This window comes from Neolamprologus multifasciatus, chromosome 7 (genome assembly GCF_963576455.1).
Source record: "Neolamprologus multifasciatus chromosome 7, fNeoMul1.2, whole genome shotgun sequence".
Classification (NCBI taxonomy): Eukaryota; Metazoa; Chordata; class Actinopteri; order Cichliformes; family Cichlidae; genus Neolamprologus; species Neolamprologus multifasciatus.
This window is the reverse complement of record NC_140445.1, coordinates 43,633,381-43,655,006: the sequence shown is the minus strand read 5'-3', so window position 1 is coordinate 43,655,006 and position 21,626 is coordinate 43,633,381. Positions and strand designations below refer to the sequence as shown.

At 45.7% G+C, this 21,626-nt stretch overlaps 3 protein-coding genes across 3 annotated transcripts; all 3 read right to left on the bottom strand.

The window, feature by feature from the left end:
- Positions 1-2,034: 2,034 nt before the first annotated feature.
- Positions 2,035-21,480, bottom strand: LOC146515019 (carboxypeptidase A1-like). Its single transcript, XM_085166128.1, has 11 exons — positions 21,342-21,480; positions 20,670-20,751; positions 20,358-20,492; positions 20,144-20,251; positions 17,914-18,015; positions 17,383-17,484; positions 17,145-17,255; positions 9,097-9,187; positions 5,130-5,326; positions 4,891-4,975; positions 2,035-4,629 (listed from the first exon to the last, which is right to left on the bottom strand). Exons 1-11 carry the CDS (start codon positions 21,416-21,418, stop codon positions 4,442-4,444), a joined length of 1,278 nt encoding a protein of 425 aa, XP_085022254.1. The 5' UTR covers positions 21,419-21,480; the 3' UTR covers positions 2,035-4,441.
- Positions 11,503-12,339, bottom strand: LOC146515021 (uncharacterized). The gene has a single exon (XM_085167910.1). The coding sequence runs from the start codon at positions 12,337-12,339 to the stop codon at positions 11,503-11,505; it is 837 nt and encodes a 278-aa protein (XP_085024036.1).
- Positions 12,537-16,729, bottom strand: LOC146515020 (uncharacterized). The gene is made up of 3 exons (XM_085167908.1): positions 14,766-16,729; positions 13,790-13,978; positions 12,537-12,650 (listed from the first exon to the last, which is right to left on the bottom strand). Exons 1-3 carry the CDS (start codon positions 16,179-16,181, stop codon positions 12,537-12,539), a joined length of 1,719 nt encoding a protein of 572 aa, XP_085024034.1. The 5' UTR covers positions 16,182-16,729.
- Positions 21,481-21,626: the final 146 nt, after the last annotated feature.

The following is a 21,626-nucleotide window of genomic DNA, read 5'->3' as shown; positions in this document are numbered from 1 at the left end:
TCATTTTACCGCCAAATCCAAATGCCAAACCAATGTGTTTAATTTGCAGTGAGTGTGTTGCTGTACTTACGAAGGCACCACAATGACAAACACCAGACTTTCTACACAAACTTTCCAGAGCAATCTCAGGAGAGGGCTGCAAAAGTACAGTTTAACTGCGAGTTTAATAATCTTACAACCGGAGTTGTACTACCACGGTGAGGGTCCTGTACAGTCCAAGAGAGAGTTGCAGCAGCTTTCCTTCGTGTTTGCTTCTTGGCGAAGAAGAAAAGGCCTTTCACAGATTCTGAAACAGTGAAATACTGCATGCTGGCCGTGGTGGATGCGGTGATAAGTGACGAAAAAATTAAAGTAAGTGTGACATCTGCTATTAAAAACGTACCCCTGTCAGACAGTTCGTAGAGTTGAAGTTCTGGCGTCAGACGAGTTTGAAATGCTGTTAGATGACCTGAGGAAAACTGATGTAATATCTATAGCAGGAGATGGGTTCAAAATGTTTTTTTTATTATTATTATTATTTCAAATGTGCAAAAAAAATTAGTTTAGTTATAGTTCCCCTTTTTTAAATGGACCTTTTGGTGTGCATTTGTGAGAGGTCACCAGATTTACAGGGGAAAAAGGAATTAAAAAAATACTTTTTCAATATAGTTGTGTGGGTTTGAAATTGATCATGATCTGCTGCTTACTGGCTGCAAAAAAATATCTGGCCCAGATAAATTCCTCGGTTTGAAAATCTGGCCCAACTAACTTCTTAGTTGAATAGCCATGGCCTACATCTTAAGAGCAATATTGCGATTTGTGGCCTGTTGATTGCATGTTAGTGACTTTACATGTGCTTTCCCTGTCAAGTGCATTTTTTCTAACCATCTTTTCACCATCTGTCTTAAATTGTTTACCTGATTTTATTTGTAATGAATATCAAATAAAGGGTAAAATGGTTTTCCTGTATCTTTTTTGTTTGTTTTATTTGACCCACCACCTACTTTCACATAGGTACTTCTGTGGTTTCATCTGAAATGCATAAAATTACCTTTTGTATTTAAAATGTCACATACATTATATGTACTACTGCAGTGGTGAATGTTTATATTAAATATGGCCAAATGGCAATGACAACAAGGTTCAAGCGAGTCTTATTCCACACAGACAATAATGCATTCTTCACTTCAGCTTAATGCAATGTGTTCTTCTTGTGAATCTTCATGATGCCGGTGATTTCAGTGTTTGATATGACCATTTCAGGCACATGTCTGAATATGAGCATAGTTTCTATTTGCAGCTGGTAGCCAATAACAAACAAAAGAAGTGATCCCACAGGTCCTACCTTGTAGGAATCCCTTGGGTAGAGCCTCAAGGGCAAGCATTAGGTGCTTGGGCCTTGGCCCATGGGGCCTGGCCGAGCTCAGCCTGAAGAAACTACTTGGGTCAGTCCTGCTGTGAGTCAACTACCCCAGAAGAGTGGACATAGGGGGTCAGTGATTTGTGAATGGGGCGGCAGTCAGAGGTGAAAGTCCTGGGCCTCTGATCCGCGGTTTGCAAAATTGGCATGTGGCACATGGAATATCACCTCATACAACTAGCCTAGGGGACGTATTCTATTTTAACCTCGAGATTTCCAGGCCATACTCCTCACCGATGTTTCTGTATACTATGCTAACCACTTGGCTAAGGTGCCTCATGTATGTCCTGCCTGCTAGCATCTTGCACCCTGCTGTTATGTGCTGAACTGTCTCTGGGCCATTGTTGCACACCTTGCACCCGAGGTCTTGGCCGATGTGGTAGAGCACAGACTCTGTTCATCTTGTGCTATAGAGTTTGTTCCTGTGCTGCCATAATTAGTGCCTCTGTGTTGTCTTTCAGCCCAGCTTTGTCCAGCCACTGGTAGGAATTCTGGATTTCAACCACTCCTCCTATCTGACAGTGGTGCATACCGTGCAGGGTATGTACTCATATCTGATGGTATTTTTGTGCCAAAAACTCTGACCAAGTAAAGATGATTATTTCTGTCTGAAATTGCAAAATGTGAACATGACCTTGCAAATATTAATTGCGATCATATTACATCAATAGATAATTTGGATCTGTGTTGTTATTCTACGATGACGTTTTGAGTGAAATAACAACTAAATATATACAAACAAAAAACATCAAATGCAAGCAAAGGGAGACAGCTTTACCATGGTTGAATAGTGAAGTACACAAACTTAAACAGAAATAAGATTTTGCTTTAAAAACAGCATTGACTACCGAAATCAACACTGATCACATGATATATAAAAGCCTGAGAAATAAAGTAGTCCTGAAATTATGTAAAGCTAAAGCTTTATATTGCACTGCTCTTATAGAAAAAGCTAAAGATCATAATATTTCACTTTGGATTAAGTTAATAAATAGATCATCGAGTCGGAAGGAAATTAAGGAAATAAATTTAAATGGTACAGTTATTACAGATAAAGGTTGTTTCATTAAAAGATACAGGAATTTACTGACATTTACAGCTTGAAAATTTGTCAGTTAGAAATAGAAGATGAAAATGAATGGAAAGGGGTATTAATTACTCCAGTTTTTAGAGGAGAGGACAATGATTTGATATGCAACTATAATCCAATTTCCATACTTCCTGTTCCGTCGAAGGTACTTGAGAAAAGTGTCGCTGCATACAGTTGATCAATTAGAGACTAAGCAACATCTTCATCCAATCTAGTTTAGTTTTAGACTAAAATGTTCTACAGAAACTTTAAATTTCTACTTTGTTGAAAATATTAAATAATTTTTAGATGATGACAGTGTTGTGGGGGCAACGTTTCTTGACCTAAAAAGGCATCTGACACTGTCAGCTATGACATACTTTTCTCTTAATATTTTTAATTTGATTTATCAAAACAAGCAGTTTATTGGCTTGTGTAATATCGTCACACAGGATAGCAGTGTTTGAAGGTTGACCAAGAAATGTCATCTTTGTTGGGAAATAAAATGGATCTTCTCCAAGGATCACTCCTGCGCCCACTGGGGTGGGATTGTACTACTAGAAGGCAACATTGCAGACACTGAGGGGAGCTACAAGTATCTGGGAATCCCACAGGCAAATAGGAACACTAAAGCAGCCATTGGAAAAGCTGCATCCACCAAATACCTCCAGAGAATAAGGGAAGTCCTGAGGAGTCAGTTGTATGCAAAGAACAAAATCTGGGCAATTAACACCTACACCCTGCTTGTCATCAGGTACTCTGCTGGGATAATAAGCTTGCCAAAGGAGGTGATGAAAGCCACTTACATCAAGACGAGAAAGTCCTTATCATGTATGGAGGGTTTCACCCCAAATCCAGCATCATGAGACGACACTCACTAAGAACTAATGAGTGTCAGAACCACTGTCCAGGATCAGAAAAAAAAAAAAAGTACATCAGGAAGTTTGCCACAGCTGACCGTGTGCTTAGTGAACATCACAGGCAGCATAAACCTGAAAAACAAGAGGAGCAAAGGGGGGAACCATCATGGAAGACAGGTACCTGCACAGTATGTACCACCGTAAGATAGGAGGAATGGCTGAAATCCAGAATTCCTACCAGTGGCTGGACAAAGCTGGGCTGAAAGACAACACAGAGGCACTAATTATGGCAGCACAGGAACAAACTCTATAGCACAAGATGAACAGAGTCTGTGCTCTACCACATCGGCCAAGACCTCGGGTGCAAGGTGTGCAACAATGGCCCAGCGACAGTTCAGCACATAACAGCAGGGTGCAAGATGCTAGCAGGCAGGACATACATGGACCTCCATAACTGGAAGCTGGCATAATATACAGGAACATCTGTGCCAAGTATGGCCTGGAAATCCCAAGGTCAGAATGGGATATACCCCCTAGCGTTGTTGAGAATGACCGAGCTAAGATCCTGTGGAACTTCCAGTTACAGACAAAATGGTGATGGCTAACTAACTGGACATAGTAGCGGTGCACAAATAATCAGCCTTAGTGATAGACTCGAGTTCGAAGGATATGACCATGTGGATTTTCTTTTCTTTTTTTCCTTAATATTAAACACCTTCATTTAGAAATTGCATTTTGTCTTTATTTGTGTTAACTTTGTCTAATATTTAAATTTGTTTGATGATCTGAAACAATAATGTGTGACAAACATACAAAAAATAGGAAATTGGAAAGGGGGCAAACACATTTTTTCACACCACTGTAAATGTAAAATGCAGTTTAAAAAATGGTTCAATAGTGCCTTTAGTAATGGTAAAAAAAGAAAAAAGATAAATCTTGCATAAATATTTGTGCAATAGAACCTAAATTAAATCATAATACATGGAAGTACCCATTTCAATGCATGATCATTTATTTCTTTGTAACTTTCACAATGGCTAAAAATCCACTGAATATAACAACAGTGATTTTAGTCTTGAAGATGATGCTTAAGTGGTTATATTTGTACACAGATCAGTATGGGTTCTTGAGGGTGTGATCCATGATGGTCATCAGAGCCAGCCAAGTCTCCTGAGCAGTGGGGATGATCTCAGATGCAGGGAGGAGGAAGCCATAGCGGCCGGTGTCCCTCAGCTCAAAGGTGTACGAGTACTTGATTCCCTGGCTGTAAGCCCAGTCAATGCTCCCACCACTGGCTTGGTCTACAAACAAGCAGTTTTACCATAAGTACAAAACAGGGATCTTTTGATAGCTAAGTCACTAGTTTTCAATATCTAATAATTACTTTACAATTAATATCTTTTTGATTTTGATAGCAGTAGAACACAAGTAGTAGAAGTTTTGATTGGTAAGTGTTTTCCTTTCACCAGTCATATTGTAAGACAAAAGTGAGCAAGAAAAAAACATAAATATTCAGTGTGGTCAAACATGTCTCGCTTTTAAGATGTTTTGCAGACACTTACAGATGGCGTTGATGATGCTGCCAAATTTGTAGGAAGTACCATACACGGACGCCAGATCAGTGACAGCCTTTTGTGCTAGGTTATCCTATATCAAGAGACTTCCATCAAACCTCTTCAAATTAATGTTATACATGTTTACATTACAGACAAACACAAGGGCTAAGAGGTTAAATGGCTGGTACTAGACCCAGTTTGATCATGAAAACATTTTTAAGGTTTCTTTTCTTTATTTTTTTTACCAGCTCAGTATAGTCCTTGATCGGAGTCCTGGTGTAGCCATAGGGAAACATGAGCAACTGAGAATAGGAGTGGATGGAGATGAAGGCCTTAATGTTGTGAGAGTTCACAAATCTCACAATGGAATTGACCTCAGACTCAGACTGAGCTATGGGTCCACGATAGGTCTGTGAACAGGGGTTGCCACTGGAACCAGGTCCTACGCATGATGATAAAACAGAAAAAAAAGAAACTATCTTAAAAACGTCTAAATTTGGGTCACATCCCAAGTTTAATGGGCTTTAAAACCTGGTATAGAATACTCTGCAAAAACACCAAAACTTAGACACATTTTCATCCATTAATAAATTCAGTGCCATTTTCATATTTTAAATTATTTTAAAAATATTTTAAAATAAAATACTAAAACAAAGCTGAATATATCAAAACCAATTGACTAACAAAATAAACAAATAAATAACTATTCCCCCGAAAAGAAAAACAATGACAATGTCATCTCACATATTTTTCCCCCAGTCATGAAGGAATTCAAATACATGCACTTCTTGACTCTTTTCCCTTTACTCTCTGGTCCAGCTCATCCCAAAAAGTTTCATATGGATTCACGTTAGGTGTTTTGTAAGGGCTAGCTCACATGATACAGTGCTGTTTCCTGCTGGTACTTTGGTCATAGAATGGACCGTTCAAAGTTTCCATTGGCCTAATTTTCTTTCTTGTATTTTTAGCTTAAGCAGCACTTGGTTCCCTCAGCTAGGATTTGTTTGCGTGGCATGATTCACAAAAAGAAACTCTGGAAACTCCTTATGTGTGCTCTAATCTGAGCTTGTCTGTGCTTTTAATTGTAAAATTCTGGCTGATATTGCCAATGAACTTATCCTCTGCAACAGAGGTCAGCCTTATTCCTTTGCCTTTTCCACGGAGCCCCTCTTCAGAGCCAGTTTCATCATAGCATTCAAATAAGTGAGAGGGCTTTACTATATATATATTAGGGGTGCAACGATACTCGTATCGATATCGAACCGTTCGATACAGTGCTTTCGGTTCGGTACGCATATGTATCGAACAATACAACATTTTTAATTTATTTTATCAACTTTCCTTCTGACGATGCTGTCTGTGTTGAGCGCTCAGTGGATCTGCGCTCGACAGTGCAGCCTAGGCGGAGTAGTCGAACACAGATTCACTGAGCACAGGGCAAGCTAGCGAGACAGAAGCTAGGCTAGTTGCAACATGGCAAATTGAACCTCCCCCGCCCTCATTCAGATCTGGCGTTTGGAACTATTTTGGTTTTCATGTGACGTATGACCCTGAAGGTAAGCATGTCATGGACAAAAGTAAAACAGTATGTTGGATGTGCCAGCAATGCTCAATTGGTGGGAACTAGTGTGTTAGCGCAGTTAGCTCGTTAATGTGTTGACGTCTTCCAGCCCCACTCATGAGGCGATCCGCGGTAGCTCGTTAACGGAGATTTGCCGTGTTGTGACGTTAACGTCATTTCAGATTAACGCTGACAGCACTAGTGGGAACACAACCAATATGACTGCACATTTACTCCGACATCATCCTAGTGCAAAGACAAGTGGAAGCAGACAAAAACAAGCGCGCATGCTACAAGCTTTACCCGAGTCATTTAGACAGCCGTTAGCACATGATTCTCCTTATGGGGACCTGATATGTTTAATATGCTGCTGAGAATATAGCCCAGAAGAAGCGTATAGTATAGCTTTTATTTTGGAAAGAGACATTTCTCCATAAAAAACTCTCTTTTCCAAAGATGAGTGATTCCTCAATCAGATACAGGGCTCGCAAAATCGCTAGCCTGACGTCCTGGGGCTTTTTTCCAGTCGGGCTACCAAAATCTATCTCTGCCCTGCCCGTCGGCCTATCGTAGGAAGGAAAAATATATGTCAATGCTTTTGCATTCTTTCGGAAATGTAGCTGGGTAATTATGTCATTGGCATCGGCCACTGTCAATATGTGACATACTGAAATCGCGTTTGAATTTGCGCTTGTTTTTTGCTTTCACTTTGCAATCGCGTGAACTGTGAGTGATGATAATTTGCGCACCAATTCCTCTGACATCGTCTTATCAATCGTTAGCTTACTATGCAAACATGACAAGTGAAATCTCCCGCAGCTTAAACATGTGAGAGGTTGATCGCGCAGAGAATCGCTGAGCGTTATGTTAGTGCGTGTGTAAAAGCAGCAGGATATATATTTTAGTTCTGCTGAGCCAAATAAGACAGGTCAGGGTGAAGAAGTGACAAAACGGAAAAGTTATGACAAATCAGACTATAAGGCAAAAAGAAAGTGCAGCTTTATGGTTTCATGGACAAAAGAATTTCTGTGGCTGCAATATGACGAGCTAAATAACCAGGGCTGCACATAAGTGGTCCGCAGGTGCGCATTCGCTGTCAAAATAAAAACCCGCACAAGATAAGAAGTTGCAACGCGTGTTTGCGTACATAAGATTTTCAGGAGGAGGACAGACATTTGTTTAGAACTCTTAAAGATGTCGAAGAAGCTCCTTTAAGCAATTACTGTGATGTTCCTCCACTTCCAAAGAAATGTCAGAAGGAGTCCGAACCACAAAAGAAGCACGTATTCTCGGAAAAGTGGTTGCAGGAGGTGAGCTGGCTTCAAACAAATGATGAACGCACAGAGATGTGGTGCAGAATGTGCCGTGAAAATTTAATAAATGACAAATTAATAAAAAGGCATGAACATTTTTTTTGTATCGAAAAAATATCGAACCGTGACACCAAAGTATCGAACCGAACCGAACCGTGAATTTTGTGTATCGTTGCACCCCTAATATATATATATATATATATATATATATATATATATATATATATATATAAAGAAATTCTGATAAACAATATCTGAAAATCATGTCCTTAAGAAACAGGAAGAAATCAAGCAAAGACCTGACATAGGACGTGAGAGATGGACTTGGCCTTCCAGTTCGTAGTTCATTAAAACCTCAGCAAAAATGGTCAAATTGGAAAGGTATATTGAAAACCCATTGAGAAATAGAAGCAGGAACTATTCCTCAAGACTACTTAAAGAAATTACAAGAAACTTTGACTAAGAAATGTCATACTGTGTTAAACAGTAATGGCAGTCATACCAAATATTAATCTTTAAGCTGTTTTTACCATATATACTGTATGTCCGCATAGTGTGTGTTCAATAAATCACTGCACCTATTTCCCACTTTCCTACAAAAATATGAAGAAATGAGTTGCACAGTACTGTAGTACATACTGAACTATATGTTGTAATTTGCTGCAAAGACATTGTTGTTAATCAAAATAAAGAAAAAATTATATGCATTGTCCAAACATTTACTAGTACTCTATTGTTTACTATACTTCATTATTTGTATAGTGTATATTTGCTGATAATTTGTACAAAAAGACAAGAAAGACAAAACTAAGAAATACTTTTTAAAGTCACTTCCTCTTTGTCTGTGGGGTTTTATTAATGTATTGATTTATTTATTTCCATCTTGAGGCTGGAAAACAGATGATGTTACTAAAGTTCAAATTTTTTGAAGAACAATACTGAGGAAGTCAGGAATGCCTCGCTCTGAAATTTATTCACAGTAAAAGTAAAACTGCAATAACCTGTAACATGAATATTTAGATGGTAAATGGACTGGTTCTTATATAGCGCTTTTCTACTCATCTGAGCACTCAAAGCGCTTTACACAACTTGTGCATTCACCCATTCAGACCCATTCGCACAAGCACATCTTTCTAAGTGCTTTTATAGCTAACATTCACACACATTCATACTCCGATGGATGCATCGGAGAGCAATTTAGGGTTAGTACCTTGCCCAAGGATATTTGGCATGCAGACTAGGGGAAGCCAGGAATCGAACCACCAACCTTCCAATCAGTAGATGACCTGCTCTACCACCTGAGCTACAGCCACCCCAAATAAAAGATAAAAGATATACCTCCAAAACCAGCTCTCCAGTTCCTGTTGGGATCAACACCAACACAAAGGGACCCGGGATTAGGTTTCCTGGTCTTACGCCACATACGGGACTGGAAACATCAAAGCATCCCAATATGTGGGGGTTATTAGTTTAATTGTTAGGTATATTTACGTTAAGCTTTGATTTAACTTTAAATAAACACATCCATTATCCATTCAGTCATCAACTAATATGGTGCAGTGGTTAAGGCTGTTGCCTCACATTCCTTGTGTGAACTTTACTGGCATTTACTGGAATTTGTATGATCTCAACTTTCAACTTTTGCTGATTTCTGCTCCAGTTTCCACCCAAAGACATGTTCATTTGCTTAACTGCAAATTCTAAAATCCTATATATCTATATATCTATATATATATATATCTATATATCTATATATATATATCTATATATCTATATCTATATATCTATATCTATCTATATCTATATCTATATATATATATATATATATATATATATGTGGAGTGCGTTAGACAGGCAATACAGTAGCTGAGTCCCTCATGAATGACTGAGCTTCTCAGCCTGTCACTAAGATAAATCTGCCCACGGTGGAAACATAGAGTGGCAGCCTCATTTCTAAGCTCAGCTCCTTCTTCAACACAACAGACTGCACCAGTTCATATGTAAACCTCCCGTGTCACGGCTGGCGGGGTGAGCCGTGTGGTGTGGAGGAAACGGAGGACCCAAAATGCAGACAGCCGATTTGATGATAAGAGTGAGGGTTTAATTTACAGTGTACAAATAACAGAACTGAGGGCAGGACAGAACATAAACCTAAACTGGGTGAGCTAAATAACAACCGGATCATACAAATGGGGTGGGAGGCAGAGAGACACAGACGAGGAACAGACACCATGAAACACAGACGAGCCGACAACGAACACAGACCAATACCCACTATATATACACACACACGGTAAACGGGTAATGGCAGACAGGCGGGGACACAGCTGGAACCAATGGACATAACGAGACACAACCCTACAAAGTCAAACAGGAAACACACAGACTGTTTTACATAACACGGGGACATGAACAGAGCACCGAGGGAGACGCAGGTAGGGAAGATAAACACAACCAAACACCAACAACCAATACAAGATCAGAAATAAACTAGAAAGTGATAATCATCAACTGAAAGCACTGGGTCACCGACCCAGGACCATGACAGTACCCCCCCTCCAAGGGCTGGCTCCAGACAGCCCAAAACAAAAACAGACAACCAACCCAGGGCGGGCGGCGGGGGGTCCAGGACGGAGGGACCACAACCAAACAAAAAACAAGCTCCAGTGGGCCAAACGAATTGTCCAAAACACAACACATACTGGAGTTCCTGAACAGGGTCCCAAAACATAGTTCAGGAGGCCGGCCATGCACACGGCAGCGGCGACGACGGGGAAACAGGTCAGGCGGCCGATCGTGCGGACGGCAACGGCGGCGACGACACAAGTCCGGAGGCCGGCGACGGGGAAACAGTTCAGGGGGCCGACCGTGCGGAAGGCAGTGGCGAGAAAACAGTTCCGGAGGCCGGCCGCGGCGGCGAAGATGCCCAACATGCGGCCCGGCAGACGACCGACGATGTTGAGGCGGCGGTTGGGAACCTGAAGGCTGCGTGGCCTTCGCTGGACCAGACGAGGCGGGAGCTGAGGCTGGACCAGACGAGGCGGGCGATGGTGAAGCTGGACCAGGTGAAACGGGCGAAGCTGAGGCTGGACCAGCCGAAGCTGAAGCTGGACCAGACGAGGCGGAAGCTGAAGCTGGACCAGGCGAAGCGGATGCAGAGGCTGGACCAGCCGAAGCTGAAGCTGGACCAGCCGAAGCTGAAGCTGGACCAGCCGAAGCTGAAGCTGGACCAGACCAGGCGGAAGCTGAGGCTGGACCAGGCGAAGCGGATGCAGAGGCTGGACCAGGCGAAGCTGATGCAGAGGCTGGACCAGGCGAAGCTGATGCAGAGGCTGGACCAGGCGAAGCTGATGCAAGAGCTGGACCAGGCGAAGCTGATGCAAGAGCTGGACCAGGCGACACGGAAGCCGGAGCTGGACCAGGCGACACGGAAGCCGGAGCTGGACCAGGCGACGATGAAGACACGGCTGCTGCAGCTGGCGAGGATGAAGACACGGCTGCTGCAGCTGGCGAGGATGAAGACACGGCTGCTGCAGCCGGCGAGGATGATGAGGCTGCAGCTGGCGGCTGGACGGGCTCCTCGGGCCCTCCAGCTGACGAGGCAGAAGACTGGACGGGCTCCTCGGGCCCTCCAGCTGACGAGGCAGAAGACTGGACGGGCTCCTCGGGCCCTCCAGCTGACGAGGCAGAAGACTGGACGGGCTCCTCGGGCCCTCCAGCTGACGAGGCAGGAGGCTGGACGGGCTAGTCGGGCCCTCCAGCTGACGAGGCAGAAGACTGGACGGGCTCCTCGGGCCCTCCAGCTGACGAGGCAGAAGACTGGACGGGCTCCTCGGGCCCTCCAGCTGACGAGGCAGAAGACTGGACGGGCTCCTCGGGCCCTCCAGCTGACGAGGCAGGAGGCTGGACGGGCTCCTCGGGCCCTCCAGCGGACGAGACAGGAGGCTGGACAGGCTCCTCGGGCCCTCCAGCGGACGAGACAGGAGGCTGGACGGGCTCCTCGGGCCCCCCAGCGAAAACAGTCTCAGAACCAGTGGGCACTGGAGCCCCTGGCAGGGACGGATCAGAACCAGCAGGCGCGGGGACCTCTGGCAGGGATGGATCAGAACCAGCAGGCGCACGGGCCTCTGGCAGGGATGGATCAGAACCAGCAGGCGCACGGGCCTCTGGCAGGAACGGATCAGAACCAGCAGGCACACGGGCCTCTGGCAGGAACAAATCAGAACCAGCAGGCGCACGGGCCTCTGGCAGGAACAGATCAGAACCAGCAGGCGCACGGGCCTCTGGCAAACACAAGGCTGACTGCAGCTGCACCGAGCATTGACTCAGCTCAGGCAGCGACAGCCGGGTGCAGTCCTCAGCTGGCTTCTTTACCTCCAGGGGTCCAGAGTCTGCTGGGGGCTGAAACCCAGCCTCTGGGGAGGCCCTGGAGTGCATCTCAGTCTCACAACTGGCCAGCTCTTGAGGAACGTTTGCAGGATTGTGTGGTTTGTCTCTCTGCAAAAAATACTTAGAAAAAGAGTCTAAAACGGGAGGCAGAGACGCAGCCTCCTGTACAGAGGGAGTCGGTGAAGATGGCATAGATGACTGGGCTAGTGGGGATACCGGGGGCCGAGCTGAATGCTGCTGTGCAGCTAAACGAGCTTGCGGCTGTGCAGCTAAACGAGCTTGCGGCTGTGCAGCTAAACGAGCTTGCGGCTGTGCAACAGGCTCAAAAAACACAGCCCCGGTATAAACCGTCACTAGTTCTGGTGAAACCAAAAGAGTGTCTTGTCCACTCACCACAGCCGGCCGCTCAGAAATCCCCAGGTCCGACTGTGGCGAGGAGCGTCGGCAGCGTGAGCGCCGTTTCCCCCTTGAAGGCTGGGTTGACGGGCCGGGCAGAACATCCTCTGTCGGAAGTGAAGCATGAGTTGCAGGGTGGGTGGTAGCAGCCGGGGGGTGAAGACGGAGCTCGTTCAGAATGAAGTTCTGTGCGAGCGGGTGAAGTGAGTCCAGTAGCCAGGAGTGAGCAAAGATTAAGTGCTGTAGCCTGGCTTCTACAGCGCGGTGAAATTCCTCCCCCTCATGCTCAAGCCACAGGTTAACCAACCTCGAAACGGAGTCAATCAATTCCTCCCGAAACTCCTGGGAGGGTGCGGATGCTGCTGGGTCCATGTTTGGTCGGCTCGTACTGTCACGGCTGGCGGGGTGAGCCGTGTGGTGTGGAGGAAACGGAGGACCCAAAATGCAGACAGCCGATTTGATGATAAGAGTGAGGGTTTAATTTACAGTGTACAAATAACAGAACTGAGGGCAGGACAGAACATAAACCTAAACTGGGTGAGCTAAATAACAACCGGATCATACAAATGGGGTGGGAGGCAGAGAGACACAGACGAGGAACAGACACCATGAAACACAGACGAGCCGACAACGAACACAGACCAATACCCACTATATATACACACACACACGGTAAACGGGTAATGGCAGACAGGCGGGGACACAGCTGGAACCAATGGACATAACGAGACACAACCCTACAAAGTCAAACAGGAAACACACAGACTGTTTTACATAACACGGGGACATGAACAGAGCACCGAGGGAGACGCAGGTAGGGAAGATAAACACAACCAAACACCAACAACCAATACAAGATCAGAAATAAACTAGAAAGTGATAATCATCAACTGAAAGCACTGGGTCACCGACCCAGGACCATGACAGTACCCCCCCTCCAAGGGCTGGCTCCAGACAGCCCAAAACAAAAACAGACAACCAACCCAGGGCGGGCGGCGGGGGGTCCAGGACGGAGGGACCACAACCAAACAAAAAACAAGCTCCAGTGGGCCAAACGAATTGTCCAAAACACAACACATACTGGAGTTCCTGAACAGGGTCCCAAAACATAGTTCAGGAGGCCGGCCATGCACACGGCAGCGGCGACGACGGGGAAACAGGTCAGGCGGCCGATCGTGCGGACGGCAACGGCGGCGACGACACAAGTCCGGAGGCCGGCGACGGGGAAACAGTTCAGGGGGCCGACCGTGCGGAAGGCAGTGGCGAGAAAACAGTTCCGGAGGCCGGCCGCGGCGGCGAAGATGCCCAACATGCGGCCCGGCAGACGACCGACGATGTTGAGGCGGCGGTTGGGAACCTGAAGGCTGCGTGGCCTTCGCTGGACCAGACGAGGCGGGAGCTGAGGCTGGACCAGACGAGGCGGGCGATGGTGAAGCTGGACCAGGTGAAACGGGCGAAGCTGAGGCTGGACCAGCCGAAGCTGAAGCTGGACCAGCCGAAGCTGAAGCTGGACCAGCCGAGGCGGAAGCTGAAGCTGGACCAGGCGAAGCGGATGCAGAGGCTGGACCAGCCGAAACTGAAGCTGGACCAGCCGAAGCTGAAGCTGGACCAGACGAGGCGGAAGCTGAGGCTGGACCAGGCGAAGCGGATGCAGAGGCTGGACCAGGCGAAGCTGATGCAGAGGCTGGACCAGGCGAAGCTGATGCAAGAGCTGGACCAGGCGACACGGAAGCCGATGCAAGAGCTGGACCAGGCGACACGGAAGCCGATGCAAGAGCTGGACCAGGCGACACGGAAGCCGATGCAAGAGCTGGACCAGGCGACACGGAAGCCGGAGCTGGACCAGGCGACACGGAAGCCGGAGCTGGACCAGGCGAGGATGAAGACACGGCTGCTGCAGCTGGCGAGGATGAAGACACGGCTGCTGCAGCTGGCGAGGATGAAGACACGGCTGCTGCAGCTGGCGAGGATGAATACACGGCTGCTGCAGCTGGCGAGGATGAAGACACGGCTGCTGCAGCTGGCGAGGATGAAGCTGCTGTTGCTGCCGGTGGTGTGGATGAAGCTGCTGTTGCTGCCGGCGGCGTGGATGGAGCGGCAGCCGGCGAGGATGATGAGGCTGCAGCTGGCGGCTGGACGGGCTCCTCGGGCCCTCCAGCTGACGAGGCAGAAGACTGGACGGGCTCCTCGGGCCCTCCAGCCGACGAGGCAGAAGACTGGACGGGCTCCTCGGGCCCTCCAGCCGACGAGGCAGAAGACTGGACGGGCTCCTCGGGCCCTCCAGCTGATGAGGCAGGAGGCTGGACGGGCTCCTCGGGCCCTCCAGCTGACGAGGCAGAAGACTGGACGGGCTCCTCGGGCCCTCCAGCTGACGAGGCAGAAGACTGGACGGGCTCCTCGGGCCCTCCAGCTGACGAGGCAGGAGGCTGGACGGGCTCCTCGGGCCCTCCAGCGGACGAGACAGGAGGCTGGACGGGCTCCTCGGGCCCCCCAGCGAAAACAGTCTCAGAACCAGTGGGCACTGGAGCCCCTGGCAGGGACGGATCAGAACCAGCAGGCGCGGGGACCTCTGGCAGGGATGGATCAGAACCAGCAGGCGCACGGGCCTCTGGCAGGGATGGATCAGAACCAGCAGGCGCACGGGCCTCTGGCAGGAACGGATCAGAACCAGCAGGCACACGGGCCTCTGGCAGGAACAAATCAGAACCAGCAGGCGCACGGGCCTCTGGCAGGAACAGATCAGAACCAGCAGGCGCACGGGCCTCTGGCAAACACAAGGCTGACTGCAGCTGCACCGAGCATTGACTCAGCTCAGGCAGCGACAGCCGGGTGCAGTCCTCAGCTGGCTTCTTTACCTCCAGGGGTCCAGAGTCTGCTGGGGGCTGAAACCCAGCCTCTGGGGAGGCCCTGGAGTGCATCTCAGTCTCACAACTGGCCAGCTCTTGAGGAACGTTTGCAGGATTGTGTGGTTTGTCTCTCTGCAAAAAATACTTAGAAAAAGAGTCCAAAACGGGAGGCAGAGACGCAGCCTCCTGTACAGAGGGAGTCGGTGAAGATGGCATAGATGACTGGGCTAGTGGGGATACCGGGGGCCGAGCTGAATGCTGCTGTGCAGCTAAACGAGCTTGCGGCTGTGCAGCTAAACGAGCTTGCGGCTGTGCAGCTAAACGAGCTTGCGGCTGTGCAGCAGGCTCAAAAAACACAGCCCCGGTATAAACCGTCACTAGTTCTGGTGAAACCAAAAGAGTGTCTTGTCCACTCACCACAGCCGGCCGCTCAGAAATCCCCAGGTCCGACTGTGGCGAGGAGCGTCGGCAGCGTGAGCGCCGTTTCCCCCTTGAAGGCTGGGTTGACGGGCCGGGCAGAACATCCTCTGTCGGAAGTGAAGCATGAGTTGCAGGGTGGGTGGTAGCAGCCGGGGGGTGAAGACGGAGCTCGTTCAGAATGAAGTTCTGTGCGAGCGGGTGAAGTGAGTCCAGTAGCCAGGAGTGAGCAAAGATTAAGTGCTGTAGCCTGGCTTCTACAGCGCGGTGAAATTCCTCCCCCTCATGCTCAAGCCACAGGTTAACCAACCTCGAAACGGAGTCAATCAATTCCTCCCGAAACTCCTGGGAGGGTGCGGATGCTGCTGGGTCCATGTTTGGTCGGCTCGTACTGTCACGGCTGGCGGGGTGAGCCGTGTGGTGTGGAGGAAACGGAGGACCCAAAATGCAGACAGCCGATTTGATGATAAGAGTGAGGGTTTAATTTACAGTGTACAAATAACAGAACTGAGGGCAGGACAGAACATAAACCTAAACTGGGTGAGCTAAATAACAACCGGATCATACAAATGGGGTGGGAGGCAGCGAGACACAGACGAGGAACAGACACCATGAAACACAGACGAGCCGACAACGAACACAGACCAATACCCACTATATATACACACACACGGTAAACGGGTAATGGCAGACAGGCGGGGACACAGCTGGAACCAATGGACATAACGAGACACAACCCTACAAAGTCAAACAGGAAACACACAGACTGTTTTACATAACACGGGGACATGAACAGAGCACCGAGGGAGACGCAGGTAGGGAAGATAAACACAACCAAACACCAACAACCAATACAAGATCAGAAATAAACTAGAAAGTGATAATCATCAACTGAAAGCGCTGGGTCACCGACCCAGGACCATGACATCCCGCTTCACCCCACATCATAAGACCCCAAGATAGTTAAACTGTCCATATAAATTGTGAACAAAAGCTGTGACAGAGGACAGCAGTGCTGGTGTCCAATATCTGCCAGGAATTGTTTTTGGGTTTTCTTTAATTATTGCTGTATTACTGTCAATACAGACCAAGCTCTCACTGCAATTGTACAAATATATAGGATATTGCATCTTCTGATAGTACAGAGTTAGAGTTAGGGTTAGAATCATTGGGATGTCCTGGACTTTACAGGGTTTAAACAGCTAGTTTTTGTTTGTTTGTTTGTTTCTTCTAATTATTATTTTTTTATAGAAGATAATATTGTAAAAATGTAACAAATTCATGTCAGTCCCTGAAAATGAAACTATGATGTGAAAAGTCTAACTATGACAGACTCACATTGGTGTGGGTGAAGACGTAGCCATCAGGGTTGGTCACAATCTCCAGAAAGATGTCCATCTGATTGAGGACTGCAGTGAGTTTAGGGTCACGTCCAAAATCAGTCACAATCTAACAATAAAAATCAAACGGACACAATTTTGAGTGTAATCAGTTAGCTGTTGGAACTGGAAGAAACAGAGAAGATCAAACAACAACAAAAAAAGTATTGATGCTAATAGCCAGACTGCCAAAACACCTTCTGGGCAAACCATAGTCCGCTGGCCTGGGTGACCCACTCTCTTGAGTGGATTCCAGTATCAATCCAGATGGCAGGGCGGTTGGTTCCACCAGTGCTGAACTAAAATATGGGAAAGGAAAGCATGAGGTCCGTCCATCCATCCATGCACCCAGCTAGCCATTCAATTCAGTTCCTTTTATATTAATATACTGCCAAAAAACATTGACAGCAACCTCAAGGCGCTTTATATTATAAGGTAATGCCCTACAATAATAATCCATCCATTTCTAAAGGCTAATAAATGTAAAGGTACTTGTTGTAATTACAGGGTGTTTGTTCTTTTTAAAGAGCATGCATTCATTGCCATGTGTCTGTGAAGGTTCTCAGTCATCCAGGTCATCGTAGTCAAAGGAGCTTGCAAAGAAAAGCGTCTGGACTTCTTTAAGTTACTTGAAGACGTTTCACCTCTCATCCGAGAAGCTTCTTCAGTTCTAAGGTCAAATTCATTGCCATGATGTTCATTCAGTTCCTTTTCAATAGCAGGTTTACCTTGAGCACATTAAGGGGACGGTCCTCATAGCTCTGACCAATCACTATCTTGCTCACCAAGTTGGGGTTCTCAGCCACCAGCATGTCATGAAAGGAGTAGATCTGAAAGACAAGTGAAGTCTTAATAGATAAGCACCAGGTAATTGTTATACAGTGGTCCCTTGTTTATCGCGGGAGATATGTTCTAAAAATGACACGCGAATGATAGGTGAAACCCGCGAAGTAGCCAACTTTATTATTATTATTATTATTTACATTTATTAGATGTTTTAAGGCTGTAAAACATGTCACTAGACACTTTATACACTTTTCTCAGACAGGCGTGAACATTTTCACACTTTTCTTTCCTGTTTAAACACTCTCAAAGTTCAAACCTTCATAGAAAAATAAGTCCAGTATTATAGAATGAAACCAAAGATCAAACCCTGTTTCCAGGTCCGGAACATGGGAATAGAGCAGCTGCGAGAGAATTCAATATTAATGAGTCAATGGTACGGAAGTGGAGGAAGCAAGAACAATGAGTTGAGTAAAGTTTGACTTATCTGACTGTTTGGTTTCGCTTAATGGGCCTTATAATCCGGTGCGCCTTATGGTCCTTCCTTTAGCATGTTCATTAGTAGTGGGCGGATTGATCCAAATATCGATAGTATCGATCCCAAGTTGGGATTGGTATCAGATCGATACTAGCCTGGTTAGATCGATTCTTTACTTTGAGTTCTGCTCATTTACAACGCTGTGCTTTCGGCAAAAATGAAATAGCCAGGTCGCTAGACTCGCCGCTCCTGTGTCAGCGGAGAGCAGGCACACTTTGCGCTGTCCACCCTTACAGTGATCACCCGGTTGCTGTAACAGTAGCCTACATTCAACGGCTGCAGCCCTCCTGCTGCCAGCTGTACACATCAACACCAAAAACAACAACAGCACAAGCAGCGCACAGGTTTTAAGCCGGTGAAGCATGATTGTAGATGCAGTGAAGGTGAGTCCATCTCATCTGCAGCAGCATCGCAGACCATGGCCCGCCACAATAATAAAGCATTTTTTATTTAATTATAAATAAATTATTTCTCCTAATTATGTCCTGGGTTTTAAGTAATTAATAATACAAAAGGAAAATCACAAAAAACACTTAAGGTCATGAAAATTAATTGCGATTTAGCAATTCAATGAGGCATCCACCTTATTTATTGAAAAGTATCGGTATCGGTATTGGTATCGGCGATACTGGCCCGTATTTACTTGGTATCGGATCGATACCAAAATATGCACACCACTAATGTTCATAAGTCCAACTTTTTGTGCGATGGTTAGCATCTTCCTCTGTCTTTTCGGTGCTACCGCAGGTGCCTTTGACCGTGGAAAATGTTGTGTTTGTTGGGGGGAAAACTTACAAACATACAGTACAGCACTTCAGAGTTACACTGCTAGCGATTGAAGATTTATGTAAATTTGACAAGCTGAACGCATTCTGTACTGTACAGGAGACACGGCACGGAGGAGATTGATTGACAGCCGATCAGGACACAGAACACAATGCACTGTAAAAAAAAAAAAAACAAAAGCATGCAAAATTGCACAAAAAATCCTCGAAACAGCGAGGCCGCGAAAAGTGAACCACATTGTAGCGAGGGACCACCGTACATAGCTCAGCACTCAGAGACTCCACTCTGTGACTTTATGTGGTCTTTCACTTTGTGGCTGAGTTGCTATGCTTCCTAAATGCTTCCTCTTTACAATATTATCACTTATCACAACAGAGAATATCTAGGAGGAAAGACATTTTACAAACTCACAAATGTTTTAAAGGCAGACTGCACAGCTAGGCACTTGATTTAACACCCTGGTGACAGTTGGAATGAAAACGCCTGAATTCAACTATCGAGCGAAATGACCAAATATTTTTGTCCATATAGTGTATATGTTGAGAAAAATATGGTAAACATAAGTGAGTAACAAAGTTATTTGCAAGTCTGAAAAAATCATACTACAATAATAAGCAGTTAACGTCACCTTTTCAAAAATCACTGGGCTCCAATACCTGTTATTCTCAGACATAGTACTCAATTAAGAATATATTGCATATGTTATTGTATATAACCAAGAAAAAAAACCAATACTCATCACCTTTAGTGCCAAGACTAAGGTCAAAATTCTTTTTAAAAAGTTGCTGTCTCAAAATATTTGTAATTATCCTTTTACTTTTTACTTATGAAAAGGAAAAGTGTTTGCTGACCTCACTGAGGTTGTGGTAGCTAGAAAAGTCAAAGTTATCAGTGTTTCTGGGCTCAGGGACACAGGCTGAAGCAGACTCCATTGCTTTTTGCTCCTCATCCAGCAACACCTGCAGGACAGTAGCATAGTTATATGACCTCTATCAGAGAGGTACTCTCAATCTCAAATCCAGGTGCATGAGTCAGTCCAGGTTGATTCCAGGTGCCATACGCTACCTGCAAGTCTTTAATCATGGTGGAGAACTGTATATCGTAGGCCTTCAGGTAACGTTTGACCATCTTTAATTGATGCACTGGAACTCTGATATCCACAGGAAAGCCCACATCACTCACTTCCCTCCAGATGTCAAGCTAAAAGAACAAACAGTCATTATTCCCCAAACTGAGTTGAATTGCAATCAGTTTATTAGAAAAAAAAAGGCTCGGCATAAAAAAAATGGCGTGTCATGTGACATAACTGAATCTGTTCTTTCCATTTAATTTTTTTTTAGATTTGTCTTGACAGTGATATCATGGGTGATAAATAACCTCCAGCTCTATCATGTTGTGCAGGTCCTTGATGAGAGACAGATGGCCATCACTCTTTGGAACGAGTCGAAGGACCTGATGCCTGCAAAAAGAGAACCACACTGTTTTACCGTTTTTTACTCAACTCAAGCATTTGCTAAGAAATTGGTACAGAGAGGGTGAATAATGGTTTCTCAAGCTTGGTGGGTGCTGCTTCTTCAAAAGTTGAACTGTGAGAAATTGTTGTTTGTTGTTGTTGTTGTTGCTGTTTGTGTTTTCCAATGTCCTAGGCTCTTTCAAGCTGCCATTTTGTATGAAAGGTGCTCTTTAAATAAAACTATATTGCTTTGAATGGGAATTCATGACTTCCCAGTGTTCAGCTGATTGCATTAGGTTATCAAAGGGAAAGCATTACACTTTAAATAATTAAAATTTACAAATATACATGTAATATAGCTACAGTACTCTAAAGTTTTCAAACGCAAAAATTGCACAAGTGCACCCAGGAGATATGTTGCTGTTTTAAATGCAGTGACAAGTCAGGGTGGTTTAAATCAAAAAATGTTGCTGTCATTATTTTTTAACACGTCCTTACTTTACTTCTAATGCTCACAGCTTTTACACACTGCCATGTATACAGCTGACTTTCACCCTACTCCAACATCAGCGAGAGGTTCAGGCTGGCCCACTTACCCATTAAACGTTTCTTTTCCAAGAACAGCCACAAAGAGCACAGCGAATGCGAGGAGCTTCCTCATCGTGGCCAGCATTGTGCGACCAGTTCAGGGTTTAACACCATCTTTTTAAGCGTGCAGGGTCATGTGATCAAGCCACAGCCTTGTTGAAGTTCATGGTTCTATATGTTTATCTTTGGCTGACTCACAAGAACGATTGCACCATGGATTTTGACACAGTGAGGTTCTGACCAGTTTGAAAAAAAGGGAAGATTACTCTGTTGCTTTTTTCATTTTATTTTGT

Coding starts and splice junctions, on each gene's coding strand:
- LOC146515019 (XM_085166128.1), bottom strand. CDS start 21,418: ATGCTGGCCACGATGAGGAAGCTCCTCGCATTCGCTGTGCTCTTTGTG. Junction 5,327..9,096: donor CTGGAGAGCTGGTTTTGGAG/GTATATCTTTTA, acceptor CATCATGCGTAG/GACCTGGTTCCAGTGGCAAC. Junction 4,630..4,890: donor CAGCATCATCAACGCCATCT/GTAAGTGTCTGC, acceptor GCTTGTTTGTAG/ACCAAGCCAGTGGTGGGAGC.
- LOC146515020 (XM_085167908.1), bottom strand. CDS start 16,181: ATGGACCCAGCAGCATCCGCACCCTCCCAGGAGTTTCGGGAGGAATTG. Junction 13,979..14,765: donor CTGGAGGGCCCGAGGAGCCC/GTCCAGTCTTCT, acceptor CACCTGGTCCAG/CTTCACCATCGCCCGCCTCG. Junction 12,651..13,789: donor TCGCCACTGCCTTCCGCACG/GTCGGCCCCCTG, acceptor CACTTCCGACAG/AGGATGTTCTGCCCGGCCCG.
- LOC146515021 (XM_085167910.1), bottom strand. CDS start 12,339: ATGCCATCTTCACCGACTCCCTCTGTACAGGAGGCTGCGTCTCTGCCT.